Source organism: Takifugu rubripes, chromosome 3 (assembly GCF_901000725.2).
Source record: "Takifugu rubripes chromosome 3, fTakRub1.2, whole genome shotgun sequence".
NCBI classification, from domain to species: domain Eukaryota; kingdom Metazoa; phylum Chordata; class Actinopteri; order Tetraodontiformes; family Tetraodontidae; genus Takifugu; species Takifugu rubripes.
In genome coordinates this window covers 3,831,196-3,848,298 of record NC_042287.1, presented here as the reverse complement: position 1 = coordinate 3,848,298, position 17,103 = coordinate 3,831,196, and the positions used below count along the sequence as shown (strand labels likewise).

The 17,103-nt window shown below is 43.1% G+C and overlaps 1 protein-coding gene across 1 annotated transcript; it reads right to left on the bottom strand.

Moving 5' to 3' along the window:
- Positions 1-37: 37 nt before the first annotated feature.
- Positions 38-8,898, bottom strand: fam131c (family with sequence similarity 131 member C). The gene is made up of 6 exons (XM_003962953.2): positions 8,702-8,898; positions 7,441-7,505; positions 5,571-5,655; positions 1,473-1,709; positions 1,139-1,228; positions 38-706 (listed from the first exon to the last, which is right to left on the bottom strand). Exons 1-6 carry the CDS (start codon positions 8,730-8,732, stop codon positions 441-443), a joined length of 774 nt encoding a protein of 257 aa, XP_003963002.2. The 5' UTR covers positions 8,733-8,898; the 3' UTR covers positions 38-440.
- Positions 8,899-17,103: the final 8,205 nt, after the last annotated feature.

Below are 17,103 nucleotides of genomic sequence, written 5' to 3'. Positions count from 1 at the left end.
TGAGGCTCACACACATACACACACACACACACACACGACAGATTTCCCTCCATCGTTTTAAGATAAGAATATCAAAGACAGCAAACATGTTGCACAATAGCTTCCTTCCAAACAAAATTTAGTCCATCATTTCACCCAATCTCTTACACAGCCTGTATATTATACATGTTTTGTGACAAACAACAATCTTGTTTTTGACACTTGACGAGTCCAGCAATTAAAAAATAAATGCATTTTCACAGCGAAGTTTTGTCCAGTTTGAAAAGCTCCACCTTGGGGAACGCGAATATTTTTTCCAGACCAGCCACATGAGAAAAGGTCTTTTGAAATACTCTCACATGTCTGCCTCTGTTTCATTTATCTAATCTCTGTCCATCATTGCTGGTGGTCGAGGCTCGGGTCCTCTCATTTTGGCGATCCCCCGCGGCTTCTAGGTAATCCTAGTTGTAAAAAACATCATCCTCAGACAGCGAGCTGCTGTCTACATGTCGGACGACGGCCTCCAGGGTCACAGTGTCGTCAAAGCGAGGTTCCCCGTTCTGCTGAGCGTGTGACATGGGGGAGATGGATTCCGCCACTGGCCGAGGAACAAGGTGTGCCTCGGTGCTGCCACTGTAGGCCTGGCTGTGGATGGTGTACAGATGCTGGGGGATGCTGATGCAGCCGCCATCCATCACGAACTGAGGCAAGAGGTGGCTTTGTGAGGCTGCGGAGGGATAAAAATGTCATCAACTGTGGGTCTCAGGAGCATAGAAAAAGAAGGAGGCACAGGAAGCTGCAGATCTTCAAGCTCTTACTAAGATCTGGGTGTTCTGAAGTATTATTGTGCATCGGGGGTTCAAAACACAGAAAAATAATGATGTGAAGAATAGGATATTAAGCCCTGAAATATTTAAAGTTAAATATTTTCCATCCTCCAACATACGCGCTGTATTGTAATTCCCATAAATTGAGTTATGGGACTTATATCCTGCTATCGGTGCTGCTCATCTGATCCTGCACCCAAAGGAAAAGGTGACTTATTAAAGAGATCACGGGTGGATTCAACAAAAACGTCTGACTCGTTGGCCTGTATGGATTTGCCGTTCACAGTACAATAGCAGACATTCGGCTGAATGAGTTTTTTCTGTGCTCAAACCTTGCAGGCTGGTGGAGGGCTGATCTATGCCGTCGTTCATGGACCAGACATTCATGGCCGCCTCAGCCAGGGCAAACTGCTCTGCTACTCCTGTAAACAAAAAGCCAAGCATGTTTTTCCACTTCCTGCAGTCTTTTATTTTTTTCCCAGCCACCATCTCAAAGAGGGGAAATCAAATCAGCGCTTCGGATTTGATTCTCTCTCCTACTGTCATAGGGACTATTGAACCACCCCTCCACAAATGACATCAAACGACAAAAAACAATGTCCAGGGCGATCATCTCCAGTAACATCATCTTTTTTATCTAGAATCAAATTCATCCTCCTGACTCACCTGCAGCAAAGCGAGCCTCTTTGATCTCGTCCGTCATTTGGGAGTAGAACTGTTCGTCCTCCTGCAGATCGGCCCCCACGCCCCCCCAGCCTCCGCTTCCCTTGCCCCAGGTGCCACTCCAACCTCCCGTGGTGTCACCCCCTCCACCCCAGCCCTTCCACTCAATCAGGTGAGCCACTCTCCCCTGGGCCATTGCCGTTGGCTTGGTGATGTGTTCCTTTATTGTGGCCACCAGACCTGAATACAGAAGAAGGAAATCAAGATTCTGACCATTAGAGGAGAAGATGATTGCCAAGCAAGCTACCAATTTACCAATTTAAAGCATGAAAGAGGAAATTCTTTAGATGTGGAAAGCAGTCGAAAATGAAATGTAGGAGATGAAAATGGACTCAGCGCAAAGTGATTTTAGACAGGAAAAGAAAGTACTGGAATGACTTCAGACCTCCAAAGCTTAGTCAAAGGATTTAAAGAGAATTACTTTGGTATAATTCAAAAGATGGCATTTTCTCAGCAAAAGTCAATGCTTTTCCAGATTGGAATTCCTGTTCAACACAACATCGTCTCCGACAACTTAGAACAGCATATCCAATGAGAGCAGCAGCTGTATCCAGGAACTAGGAAAGGTTTGTCATTATATCTGCCTCAGACATATCTGTGTCCTTTTGACAGCTCAGCAAAGGGTTTGTATGCCAAAAAAGCAGAACAGTAGAAGCTGTTAGCCTGCTGTTAATGTCTTCTGGATAAACCGCAGTTACAGTATTACAGTAATGGTTGATATTTGAATTTTTTTAATCTTTTTTTTTGGTTGGGCAGTGAAGTGGATTCACTTTGCAAGCAACAATTTCAGAGCAGCGTGAGAAAAGTGATTGCAGAGTTCTTTTTTTATCCATCCCAGATTGCACATCATTGACAGCTTTCAACAATGGCTGCTGAGAAAACAGACAATTACAGACTGGTTAAAAACTGCAAGATGTGTGGCAACATCCTGTGAAAACACTGTTTAATCAAAAAAATTATAGCTATAAAATGAAGATTCCGTGGAAGACAATGTGCTGCATTTAAGAAGATAATCCAGTTTGACCCAGCCGTTATGTAAAAGTAGTGCTTTCAGATTTAAGTTTAAAAAAGAATTGGCTGTTTAGGTGATTTGCTACATTAGAATATAAGACACTCATTAAATATGCAGAAGAGGTATAGTTACTGTGATTCCACATGAGAACAGTTATAAAATGTGTGAAGATTTATGCTAAAATAACGGCTTCTGCTGCTGCTTCAGGGGCCAATGATTGACCTATTTATAGCTACAACCAAAGATCTTTACATTCAAATGTATATTGAGCTGCTCTGGTTTAAGAGGCATTCTAAACCCTGGATCTGTAAGTCACCAATACACATTACAAACCCAAACACAATCTCTCATCACCCCCTCAGTTTGAAGCCAAAGATCTGATGTGTTTCTTCCTCCAACTGAAACAGTATTTGATGTTCCACATCCCATATCCGCATTCATCGTATTCATTACTTCAAAAGAAGCCCTGAATTTATTTTGATCACTAGAGATTTGGGCAGACACATAGAAGGAAACAAAGAAACGCACTTAAAACAAATGTGAGCTGAGCATATTGCGGCATATCAAAGAGATGTGAAATGGCAGCCAGAGCAAATGGAGAAAGAGTGCGCGGAGAGAACAGTGATGAAAGGTTAAAGCAAACTTTAAAAGACATGAATAACGGCAAGACAAGGAAGAGGAGGAATGAAGCACTCAAGGTGTAGATGCGATTTGATAGAAGATGGGAGCCTGGAGAGCTGGCAGCCTATGCTAATTGTACCCGAGGAAAGCATCACAACATGTTATTTTCATTTGCTCGACACCTAGAGACGCTTGTTTTGCTGTGCACTAACACCCACTGTCTCACCCTGCGTTAGCACTGAGACGCCACCGTCGCGAGGCTCTGTTTCGCCTCACTGTCTGGGAGGAAGCCGCAGTTGCATCTGTTTAAGCTATCTGCCTACAGCACGACACTATTATTGGCTCTTCAATTCAGTACTTGACATTCACTGGCCGTATTTCCACCTAAATCAAGATTTTAGGAAAATGTGTGTGAGATGTGAATGGTTGCAATCCAAAAACTGCAAATCTTTGTTGACGCTATGTAAAAAAAAAGCTTCCTTTTTTTCCCCTTTTCTAATGTGCACACATACCAGATGACAGTGACAGCCGTGACAAACATTTCTGAGCTGACAGGACTGTTTACCGGGGTGCTCTGAGACCTGTATTTAGCGTGTTTTTCCCACACTTGACGTCAGTACAGAATAAGTTACTTTACAAGAATAGACCTACTGAATTATGCAAAGCGCATCTCTCAGACAGAAATGAGCAAATCTGGGCAGCCAAAGATGCTTTCATGGTCTGGTTATTTAGAAGCCTAATAGCCTAATTCAGGAGGGACAATGCAGATTCCGTGGTTGTGGAACACTGGACCAGCTCTACACCCCCTTCACAGGGTGCTTGAGGGTTTGTGAGAGTCCCCCCAAACAGTCCACACATGTTCTACGAATACCACCAATTCTGCCCCACCACCAATCTAGGAGCTCATCCTCCAATGCAGAAATCTTGTCAGATCACACAAGATCAAACAAAGAAGGAACATGGCAACAACCTGCGGTGATGCTCTGAGACTGAATTTAACTAAAAAAAGAGTTTGAGCAGAAAATCCTGGAGGCAGCACGAACATGCTTTTTTGTATTTGCGCATGCTTCCTTGTTCTTCTGTCACCTCACTCTTCGATTGCTACATTCCATTCTACGACACAATTCTCCTGACTCAGCTTTGCCCAGACAGATGAAGATTTTTGGTCAGAAATATTAAACAAATTCAAAATCTATATTTGTCAGACCCGACTGTTACAAATTCACTCTTAACACACCTTGATTAAAGACAATCTTATAGTACAATCTCATAAGACATAAGATAATTGGGTGTTTGCCTGTTGGGGAGGGGATAAATAAGGACAAAAACAGCCCCGTTATGGGTTTACCCCACTTTAGAGATGGGTTGAGGAATTCTGCCACCCCGGAGGAGCACGGAGAGCAGCCTGCTGAAGCGGCTTGGCATCTGTATCAGATGTCCCCCAGACACCTCCCTCAGGAGGAAATCACAGGGGCAAAGGACAGGCTGGAGGAACTGGCCTGGGAACACCTGAAGAGCTGCAGGATGTATCCAGGGAGAGGGAAGATCTATCTATCTATCTATCTATCTATCTATCTATCTATCTATCTATCTATCTATCTATCTATCTGTCTATCTATCTGTCTGTCTGTCTGTCTGTCTGTCTGTCTGTCTGTCTGTCTGTCTGTCTGTCTGTCTGTCTGTCTGTCTGTCTGTCTAATCTGATAGCTGTTTTTTATGATTTCAGCCTGATTCTAATAAATCCTATTTTGAATTTTGGACTGAATGTCTGGATTTGAGCTTTTTTGTCCTCTAACAAGCACGGGAAAATGTGATTTTAACATTAGGCTTCAGCAGCACTTTAATTGCAGCAGCTCTTTCATTGCCCCCAGAAAAGGGATTTTATGCAAATCTCAACAAAAATAATTTGTATGCTACATTTAATACGCGGATTCTTGTCAGACCGAAAGCAGGTGTCAGCTGTCTGTCTGCTGTATTCATAACAATTAGAATGTCAAGGTCATAAAGGAGCTTTCACTGGGAAAGGTTCAACAAGGCATAATATTATTTGAGATAATTAACCCCCTGCAGAACAAGAAGAGCCGTAGAGATGAGTCAGACAAACTGGATGGGAGAAAAAGCATTGACGATGTGGAAAAGAAGAGGAAGCTAAACTCAAAAGCAGAATCCTTCAAAACTGGAGGAGGAAATGTGTGTGTGTGTGTGTGTGTGTGTGTGTGTGTGTGTTTGTGTTTGTGTTTGTGTTTGCTCATGTCTGTATACAGCTAGTACACTACATCTGATGGGGGAGGGCGTATTAGCCTCCATTGGTTACTAATGCAATTTCCCAGAATGCAACTTTCTGATTCTCATGTTTGATTCAGACTGAAAAACAGCACCAGCTGGAGCTGACTGCATGTCCGTCTCACCCATTAAAGTGGAGGTGGCCAGCACGCCGATGTCATAGCCGTCGGATTTAGCCGTGACGCTGCCGTTGGAGGGATTCTCAGCATCCTGGGAAACATGGGGAACAAAAGGACAGGGATTATAACGTTTTTATCGATGATGAAAGGGGGAAATCTGGTGGTTGTGCTGGATGTTGATTGAAGAAAATAGCTTCATTACAGGTTGTCGTCATCATTGTCCTTTTGGTGGGTTTCTTCTCGGAACAGACACACACACACACACACCCACACCTACACACAAGTACCAAAGCACAGTTTATCAACAGCCTTTGCTAGATCTTATTGTCTGTGATGAGTCAGTCCACGTACACCCCATTTTCAGCTCCATTCATCTCCCAGGATAGCTAGGACCCTGCAGCCTGTGCACTCAGACTGAAATACAGTGTTGTTGAAGCATCAGCCCATTTAGAGTGGCTGTCCACAATGTCGACGCTCCGCTCACTGTTTCATATAGTGTGCATAATTCTGCCCAAACTTCCAAATATAGGATTTGTAGGAAGTGGAATTCTGCATGGAAATGGTTTAAATGTAAAATTTGTCACCTGATTTATAGCAAAACCAGCCTCTCCAAGTTCTTTGTTCTTCCATCTGAAGAACTGCTATTTTCCCAATATAGAAGGTAATCATTTTGAAAAATTATTCAAAATAGGTGACCACCTATACTGATTAAGAAGGATTAGATATAGTGGGAGAACAGCTCTAAGATAAATATGTCAGTGAGCACAGAATTTTCCATTTTCATTAATGTCATGCATGACTGCATGGTTTATTTTTTTTAATGCTCAATATTTGCATAGAAATCATGTATATGCATATAAAAACTAATGATTTCCACACTGGTGGTGTGTGTGTGTGTGTGTGTGTGTGTGTGTGTGTGTGCGTGTGTGTGTGTGTGTGTGTTGGTCATACGGCATTAAAATAGACTTCAGGAGTTTTTCATAAAGTACCGTGTCAGATTAAAGATTATTCAGCCCTGGCGGAGGGATACGTGGGCTTTTGTTAATCAACCCTACTGGGGACACCACAGGCCGTCCTCTCTGATGGAAGATTCGAATACAATATGCTCATTTCCAAGTGCCTCCCTTTCATTCTGTTCCTTTTAAATGTTTGCGAGCTTTGGTCAACTATTGACAATTTAGAACTTCGACAAAACTGTGTGGCACCTCGATTGTTGTTCCGCTTTTCTTCTGTCTTTTTTCTTCCACATTTCTTCAACAATGCAGAGCTCTGCGTCTGTGCTAGAGACTCTCTTTCAGGCTTTGACACCTGCGTACTGCAGAGGCATTTTCATTGTGAAAGGTTCACCTTTTTTAAACCTTCCAGGACCTGCTGAATAGAACCTTCCCCACAGCACGAGGCTGCCACTGCTGTCATTCCCAGTGACGATGACGTGTTTGTGGCTTGTAGAGTCTAGTCTTATGGTCAAAACAATCTAGTCTGGGCTCATCAAATGAAATCCCCCCCCCCAAAAAATGCCCCCTTGTGACTCTGGAATCTCACACTTTTCTTTGTCTCTGCTAGGTAATAATCGCTGTATGCACGTCTCAAAGCGTTGAACACCATTGGAGTAGGGGCAGGTGTCTTGGTGTCATCCCCTCGCTCAAGTTCACTTAGCCGATGTCTAATTTCTGTAAACATTTCAACAAAATCAGTGTGTTTCATCAGAATCTAAATCCAGCCTTGTAAAGGAACCAGGACTATCATATTTTCAGCTTTATCTTGCTTATCGTGTCGGGTTTGATGTTTGTGGGAGATGGAAGCTATATAGACTGCCTCCAGGCCAGTGGAGAATAAACATCTGGCAGAATCCATAAAGACGTCGCTGAGAACTCACCTTAGGAGAAGATGGTTGGCCCTCTTCCGTCTGGTCCTGAGTTACTGTCATGGGATGGTGGAAATCTAGGGGATCACCCATAATGGTACATGTTAAACCCATAAAAGCAAATGCTATTTGTCAGTGGTCGGGTGAGGTTAATACATAAGAGAGATACAGGGAGGGGGGGGGGGGGCATCGAATACTCATGTTCTAATATTTGCTTTATAATTGACAGCGATCACACACACACACACACACACACACTTGGGTTATTTAACGCACTCAGTCATATATACATATTTGTAAATTGGGGTTTCCCATGTTAAATATAGAAGGGGTTGGCGGTCACTATAGAAACAATACAGCAACAGAGGACAAGTAATCACTTTCCATTTACCTGTGTCATCAACACACACACACACACACACACACACACACACAGATGTTTGGTCTCTATGCTCATTAGAGGAAATTAGCAGGTCAAGAAATCCATCATAATTGCTAAAGCAACCCTCATGGCGGGTTAAATCCTACAATGATTTCTCTCTCTCTTTCTCAGTCGCACTGGACTCGTGTTGTTCTCTTATCTGTTGGTCTCACCCATCACATCTGCCCTCCCTCTGTATTCCCCACCTAAATGCGCATCACTCCAGTCTCCGCTGGCTTGTCAAACTGGAGCCATCCTGAACAACGCTGACTTTGTCTTAGGGAACACTGACTGCTTCACACATGCAGGTGAAAAAAACAGGTGTGGGGACGTAAATGTCACACGTAAAACAACAGAGAAAGCAGTTTATTTCCTCTGCCCAGCGACAGATCAATATTTTTAGTGTTCCTTTGGCTGAGCTGCCACATTATACAGATGCTACAGTGTTTCCATAGGAGAAGACACAGCATCATCGGGTCATTGAGACTGTGTAGGAAGACCTAAAGCCACTGTCACCTGTTTCCGATCCTAAAAATCCCTCTCTTCAACCTCCCTCCCACAGATCTTGTTTTAGAAGCACGGAGCTGTGAAAATACACACCTGAAAATGAGCTTGCTTTTTTTTTCACAGCATAATTTCATCCGATCGTTTTTCATCCGGCTACAAGTGTTTGCACTGGTTTCACACTTCCATATCTGCTCCTGACTCCTCATTCATAGTGATCCCTCACAAAAGGGTGGTGCAACTTTTTCTAAAAGTTAATTTCTTTTCTTTTAACTTTGACTGCGGCCAGATTCTTCCTGCAGGTCGATCCAACCAGACAAACAGTGGTACAAATTTGATAGCACTGACCTTTGTGACCTTTGCAGAGGCAGGCACCCATGGTCTCAGGATGGCCGGGCAGTTATCTGTTCACCATGGCGGCGAGAGGACGAGGAAGAAGGATTGGGGGTGAAAAACGTAGATGTCGCAGAGGAGCTGAGGACAGACGGTGAGAGGGAAAGTCAAGAGAACGGATGCCAGCTGATGCATCGGTGGATCTGTCTGTATAGGAGGGGGAGAGAGAGAGAGACAGACAGAGAGAGAGTATGAGGAGGGGGTGAAGAGAGAGAGAGAGAGAGAGAGGGGAGAATCAGGGAATTGCCTGTTTGCTGACGATTTTGAATTCCCTCCCCTCCATTTCTTCAGCTCTCCTCCCACTCTTAATCTTTTCTGTCCAGCTGTGAGACTGTGAGAGAAAGACACCAGCAGCACCTTTACACCGTCCCCACCTTGACCAGGAGACGACAGAAATGATGACATGTGTAGAAGGAGGGATGTAGATGATCTTGAATACCCGAACACTGACATAGAATCCGGCCTGAGCTGACAAGTCTATTCCTGACCTTGTAACTATGTCCAAATGATGTTACTGTCGGGTGCATGACCCCCTCCCCAAAATGGGTGAGGATTTATGTCTCTCTGTAATCCATCTGTAATCCTGGTGTGGGAATTAATACTATTTACATTTGGATATATTAACTTATAAGTGATGTTTCACACTATAATTAGCTCTTGCTCCTCTCATGCTGCTGCTTGCTTGATTTACCTCACTGAACCACAGACAGGACACATAAAATGAAAGCCCCTAGTTGAAACATGTGGTCATTGTCCAAAATAGGCAAAAAGATTGGGGCAATGAGTTCTTTGCCTCCTGAATGTACAGTGGGGGGAAAAAAAACACAATTTATTTCACGTAATCTAGCATCAAAAATGAATGTATTGGAGCCTGGATGCCTGTTGCAAACTATTTGAATATTTGAATTTTGTTTATTTATTTATTTGGCTGTTGACTTTTTAGGATTTTTCTTAATGATGTTTGTTGGAATTCTTAATTATGATTTCCAATAAATAAGACAAATAATACCAAAAATTGGATTTTGCATAAATTCAGGAGAAAAGTTTCAATTTCTTTATCCCACATACAGTTCAGCCCTATGGAACTGTTGGATGTGATTAATAATGTCATAAGGGAGCATAGAGAGAGAGCGAGAGAGGGGGGGAATCAGATTACATAGTCAAACTCAATTTTTCTTCCTACTTGTCCTGCTGAGGCTGATGCTTCCGCAAGATAACTGGGGCTCTTGACACCACCTGCTCCGGCACCTCCTTTGCCTCCAGTGGCTGGAATAGTTGCTATGGCAACCAAAGGGCTTTAAGGTTTTAAAACAGTTCTCCTGACAAATTAACAAGCATAAAGAGGCCGAGGCATTGTTGAACACGCAGAACAACACAGTGCTGATAAAACTGATCCAACACAAATATACTTCTGCCAGCATTCAAAATTCTGACATCGGAAAACAGAGAAGTCACTTTAATTAAAAGATAACTGTTTCACATGCTGATGTTGGCAAACTGTTGACTTGCAATACATTTAGAGGTAAAAGTTCAGCAGAAATGCTGTGAGCACATTAAATTTAAATGGAAACACCCAGCTGCTGTCTTGAGAAGGCTTCAGGTCCTCAGGGATCCAACCGACAACCAAATAGGACCAGTGAAAACATAACCCATAACACTTAATCAGGAAATGTAGGAAGTGCCTCGGGATATGTAAGAGCAGCCGCTGAGGGTGACTTTTGACCCTTCCTCTACCACCTCGCCCGTGCGGGACTTCAAAAACAAGACCTCTTTAACCTGTTCATGTCATAACCCTGAAAAACACTTCAGAGCATGGAGCCTCTCTGCTGGAATATGTTGAGTCACACACTTAAAGATCCTAAAACCTTTAAACCCAAGCGGTGGAAAAGCAGCAAGAACCCTGAAGGAACTCTTGCAAAACAAGGCTTTCATTATGTCAGGAACCTATTAAGACTCACGCAGATCGGGCGGCTTCTTGGATGTACTCTGACCTCTTGTGGTCATAAAGCCAAAGTGCAACTGGCCTGTTTCTAAAAGCATTGCACATGTTCTGCTTTCGGCGATTTCATGCGAAAATCTTACAAGTATTACACCAGACGCGGGACGCTGCTAGTACCATTCAGAGGAAAGTGTTCCATCAATAATTCAGTCCATCAGGAGAGGGTCTGCTGGGCCTCCAACGGGGCGAATTCCTGCCTCTCACCTTACATGATGCAGAAAAGTTCATTTTGGTCAGTGTTACAGTCCGGACTCTCTTTAGCATCAGCGTTATATGAGAAGCAACTGGCTTCTGCTTGGTAGTTAAAGAGGACAGGGATGTTTTACTAATGTTGATCACACTCATCACCGGGCAGCAACAATCATATCTGTGATCCCTGAGGCGAAGAAGCAGCTGGATGCTTGAGTGCTTCTCAATCCAGACATTTCCGTGCACATCAGAGCCCACATGTGAAATGATGTCTTCAGTTTAACCTGTCATGTTCAGGTGGAATCTAGGTTTGATGGCTCTGAATTAGAAACAATTCCACTTGCGGGGGAAATATAAGTTGTTTGTGTTAACGTCAGTCTGTCTGGTAATTTCCCACTCTGAAGAAAAAAGACGATATGATGGTTGGAAAAATCCTGACGGTTGTATTTTAAGACAAGTCAAGGTCAAGCAGCCAGACCACCGTGCTTTTTATAGACCCACCCTGCTTCACAATGATGCCCAGTAGAGTCCACCTCTGCTGGCCAGGGGGAGCCGAGGGAAATAAAGCTCCTCAACTAAAAGGTTCTATGGTGAAGACCAGCAGGGTTTGGCTTCAGGTTATAGAGGCAACAACCATACCGCAGATGGATTTCCAATGAAGGGCTGTTGCTGTTTGTCATTGCGCCATTTGTGGTGTCCTTCACGTGACCCCTGATGCTCCGAGGGGCACGGAATGTTTTTCTGACATACTTGATAGTAATATCGCATGTGAATTGGAATGCAGCACTTGTCATAGCAGGAAAAGCATGTCCTTAAGTATTAACTTTAAAACTAAAAGCATTCCATTCAGGTAAGCTGCTTCCAGATGCCTCTGCAAACTCTCAAGAAAGTCACCTAAAGGCAGAATCGGCTCTAGAGGTAAAATACCACAAAGAGCACCGCATTCTTTGCAGTATCAAAGAGGAGCTGAAAATAGTGTGACTGTAAGTATTCATGATCCAGGTGATGTCAGAATTGGGTGGTATTGCTCTATTTACTTGTTCATTCGAGGGAAGCTTGACTTTATTCCAACCTGTCACACTGATTACAGAGCAGGGCATTAAGCAGAGCAATAATTGATTCCCATTGACAGAAATTGCTACTCAATTACAGAATATCACATGAAAAGGGGTTGTGTCTTCGCTAGTTTAGTTTTAAATAGAATACATGTAGCATTGTGTGTTTTCTAGCCTTTATGAGTCCTGTCTTCATAGCTTCCATGGGCTGATGTCTCCCCTCTCGGATATGGAAACTGTTAAATTGATGCATGCAAAATTGGACTAACGATCAATAAAATCAATGAACAAAAGTGCAAATTTGTATATTGTCATCTTTATTGTCATTGAAATTACTAGCAAAAGTAACTCAGCATACAGCAAAGTAGGAAATGAAGGTAAAGGAGGTAAATATCATTTAAAAGTCTTAATTAAAGTGCCCCTTAATAATCCATTTCAATAAGTCAGAAGATGAGTGCTTCAGAAAATATGTTTTAAAATGTCCCAGCCAAAAGATGGAATGTTGAAACATCAGCTGTGATGAGATCAAAAGTTCTGCAGCACCAAATGTTTTCTTGTCCGTTTTAATTCGATCCCCCAACACGTGATATTGGAAGCTCACACCACTCTAATGTGCTTGTGCTGATGTTATCTTCAATCTTGCAGGATTCCATATGTTTTTCTTTGTTCATGTATCCTGGAGCCTTTACAAGATCTACATTTTACTCCATTCATATGTGAGCCGAGGAGATCTGTATGGAGTTCCTTGTTCTTTCCTAGCGTTGACTTTTTTTTCTTGTTTGAAGACCCACAAGCCAAGTACAACACCAAGAATGCCGGGAAATACGTTGCTAAAAAAGGGGCAGCCGTTTGCCATCCTTCATGACTAATGCCATGAGGAAGTGCGAGGGACTTTCTGTGGTCTGTCTCAACATGTCCTCAGTGACTTTAAGTCTCCGTTCCATTTGTCTCCATAATCAAAGCTGTATGTTGTGTGCTATATGGCCCTATTTTGCCAGAACTCCCACTGTGTCACACACAACCAAACCATAATATTAGCTTGAGAATCACATGATACACCGGGCATGCCCAAAACCACTGTCTGCAGATTGACCACTCTTCCCTCCCTTTCCTGCCACTTCTGATCTCTTTTTGCTCCTTTTCTGTGCTTTTCTGCCACAGGAGCACTAAAATAGCACTACTTTCAGCTCTGACATCCAGAGATTTTGATGACATGAGCCGAAATGAAAAAGAGAGGATGTGAAAATGGAAAGGACCCCTGGCTGCTAATGACTCCGGCTGCTTGGCCTGCAGCAAAGTCGGTAGGGTCTCTCAAGGCTACACCAACAGGAAATTGCATTAATCCAGAGCTATTCACTCCTTTTCTTTAGTCAGGGTGTAGAGGACCACCTCAGCCGTCCGGGTAAAAAAGAACAAGAGTGTGAGGCCTCAGGGCCTGACTGAAGCCCCCCCTCCATGTGCTCCCTAATTAGTTTAATGACTGTAATTATCTACTGGGGTGCATGTTGTGCAGGGGACGATTAATGACCTCCAAAACATATGCAGACAGACGGAACCTAGGAGAGAAGGGCACTGATTGGAAGAATTGCTTTTTAGGGGAAAAAAGGAGCATAATAAAGTTGCAGCAAGAGACACATCCAGCTGAGTGAGACAAACAAAGTAACAGACCCATTTTTGTGTTTTTCTGCCTCTCTATGGGGAATTTTGATGTAGTGAAAATGGTACCTGTTGAATTTTTGCTCCTTTTTCCCCCCAGGAAGTAGACTTAATTAGATATATGTCGGACAGGCAGTAATGTAGGACATGCCACCCATGTTGTTAACTTCACAATGCTCTAAATAACACCCACAATGTTGAAAAGCACCACAGATGGAGAAAACGACGTCACAGCCAGTTGCAGTACCGCCTACGCCCGCTAGATGCTGCCCCCTAAAATATAACTATTAATGCTATTTTCCATTCAACTACCTTTTGAAACAACAGTTCTTTAAAAAGATAAGCATCCTACTTTAACTGTGGCCTTTAAATGGCTGATGATATTTATTTCAAATATTTTTTCTGAGCAAGAAACTGAGAATATTCTAGTAGTCCCACAATGGCTGTTTTTACAGTCTTTTAATACGCGGACATACAAAAAGGAGGCACACAATCGCTAAGAGGGAAGAGGAGTCAGAGAGGTAACCTGCGCTGGACAGGCATTTTGAGTATTTGCTTTCTCAACGCCTTGCTCAAGGGCTCCTCGGGAGTACCACAGAAATGCATCTCTCCTGCTAACAAGGCACCGTCCAATTTTAGGTCTGCAACTGTCTATCAGCTAATGCATGTAAACCTATAGATGTGCATTAAATAAAGCATAATCATTATTTACTTTAACATGCTTTTGGCTGCCCCATAGGAATGTTTGTAAAATCCTCCTCAGTATTAGTAAACAGCATGACTACTGTGTATAACCTTGTGGTATTTTCATACCTAAACTCAAACACAACACACTATGTTTACATTGGTTTCAATGTGTATTGTTTTGCTTTATCTAAATGTTCCTGTACATTTCTTTTTACGTTGGCTGGGAATAAACACGACCTGCTTGTGCTAGTCTGATGTTTGGAGATATGCAATGTGTTTACCTAAAGGAACACCTCACCAAAGTAAAATAAATAAAGAAATGTATATTTATAATATATAGTGTTTTTTTAAAAAAAAAGATTTTTCAGAAATCATGACCTGCTTTTTCTGAATGAAAAAATGGAAAAATGAGGATCTATTCATGTTTGAAAAGTGTGTGAATATAAAAATAATGACTCATCGGCCAACCGAAACTACACGTTTCCTCTTGTGCAGCAGGTGGGAAATCCAATATTCTGGTTAAAGCGGAAATATCGCCTATGCCGAGACCCATAACTGTAGCCTGTAACTACAAAAAGCCTACAAAGACAGAAAGGTCTCCACCTGTAAGAGCTGGAGCAGGTTTCCACAAACCCCATCAGGCCGCCGCCCAGACCTTGTTTACTGTACATGCACGCGATTCTTCATTTGACATAATTACACTTCAGACTATAGCTGGCAAGAAAGAACATGTACATGTACATACAAACTAAAAATAAAGGCCAAACTGATACAGACACTTTTCATCAGCTTATTTTACTCTAATATGCTGCACTTGTGAGTGTCACTGTGGTTTTCACAGCAATGAGACATGATTCTTGTTTCAGAATTACATAAAATCGTTCCCATGCAGCCGAAGTTTATCTAGGAACTAAATATTAAACACACTAACATTAATTCCACCAATCTCTCCATGGCCTCACTTTACAGGACCCGTCTGGCAACTTGCTCTGCAACGTACTGCAGACATAAATGTGCTAAAAGACTCCGTCTGCACTCGCATTACACGTATCTTGCAATACCTATATTTAAATTTTTCTATTTTCGTTAAATAAAAGCATACTTGTCTTGTGTATCGGCCTAAACGTCTCCACCCTGTCTGAAGTGTTTACTCCGAGCCCACTGAATGTCAGACCATTCATTACTTTTGTTTAGGAGTAACTTTTGGTCCCTCTGCGTAGGTTTCTGAACTGTACACAGACGGACACCAAATCATACATTTGAAAGATCATAGATTTGTGTGGTAACGATCATGGAGGTAAGACTGGCTTCTGTCTGGCCTTATGAACAGCAGCAGATGTTTATGGGCTTTTGTAAAGACCGGATCGGTGAGAATTTCTGAGCGCTGAGTGACATCAGCGCTGCCATTAGCAGCAGTATGGAGTGAATTAGGCCGGCGTTTCAAAATATACAGAGTCTGCAGCAGGACGGGGGCTTATGTCAACGTGCGGCTTGTGTTTCTGAACTCCACTCCTCCTCATGTCGCCTTGTGCTGACATCAAACAGATCTCTAGAGTGCATTCTGGGAAAGGCTACATCCTGGTAATGATTATTTATTCCTCTCTATCTTATTGAAGCAGTTTGTTCCCGGGAGCATCGCTTGTTATTTACAGGGGATTAAATCTGGGGAGGATCTTTGGCACGACTCGGATTATCGTCTTGGATGAGGGCACAAATAATGTGGATAGAATAAACTGAAGAGACTCTGGGAAGAGTTGAGGAGAATCATTCGCAAAAAAACAACCCCCCCCAAAAAAGTCCTAAAGGCGCTGGTGAGAGAGGCATCAGCGGAAAGACGCAGGCAGACCAATATAGACAGAAATTGGAGGATGTGTTTTCTGGTCAGGAACCCATCGCTAAATTTAGCGGGGATGTAAATTCCAAAGCATTGCCGGTTTTCAAATCTGCGCGTGATGCTCGCGGCTGCCAGGATGACATAAAACAAAACAAAAAAAAGATGGAAGGGCGGTGGCATTGTGGAGAGGTCACACATGACCGGTGCCATGGTCATGTTTTCCATCCTCCTTACTTCTTTTCAAATTGACCCTCGCCCCAAGAACAAAGACTTCTAACAAACCACAAGAAGGAGAAGGAGGGGGAAAGCTTGGAAAGCGAAAGCTTCAGCCCCAACACAACAATCCACAGGCCCGGACGCCAAGCCTTCAACACAATCACCACACATGCTATTGTGGCCTGCAGCTCTGGGATGGCTCAAATCTCCAGCAAACCCCCACCCTCACCACCAGGCCTCGCACTCCCCCCGGGCTTTTTTGTCCGTGCCACCCCTGTCATTTACAGTCTTAATGACAAGACACAAACTTCCACACATTCATCCCTCGAGAGCGAAGATAATCACATTACAGCTGAGGACAGGGATGCGAACCAACGTTGAGCACGGACACAGACGTGGATTTGCATAAATCCCAACAGTACAGTCAGCAGCTCCACCGCGCGGCTCCTCTTTTTCCACCGTGGAGCGAAAAAATACACTCAGCTGTGAAATGCAGAATATGGATAGAAGGAGACAGAAAGCAGGGAGAGAATTTCTCAGTTTACAGTCGCCACACAAAGCAAGCACTATTTCCAGTCACCCTATTGGTTTAACTGGGGCAACAAGAAGCCAGCTGGACGTCAAGGACAAAGATTCAGAAGGGATTTAGTGTCCAAGTTCCCATGCTCCCTCTGCTTCGGGGTTTTCTTGTTTTTTCCCTGTTGACCTACACATTCATTTA

What these genes read in the sequence shown, in the direction of transcription:
- fam131c (XM_003962953.2), bottom strand. Translation starts at nt 8,732, where the DNA reads ATGGGTGCCTGCCTCTGCAAAGGTCACAAAG. An exon ending in GGCCACCTCCACTTTAATGG is followed by an intron (nt 1,710 to 5,570) that starts GTGAGACGGACA and finishes TTCTGTATTCAG; the next exon opens with GTCTGGTGGCCACAATAAAG. An exon ending in AGAGGCTCGCTTTGCTGCAG is followed by an intron (nt 1,229 to 1,472) that starts GTGAGTCAGGAG and finishes TTTTGTTTACAG; the next exon opens with GAGTAGCAGAGCAGTTTGCC.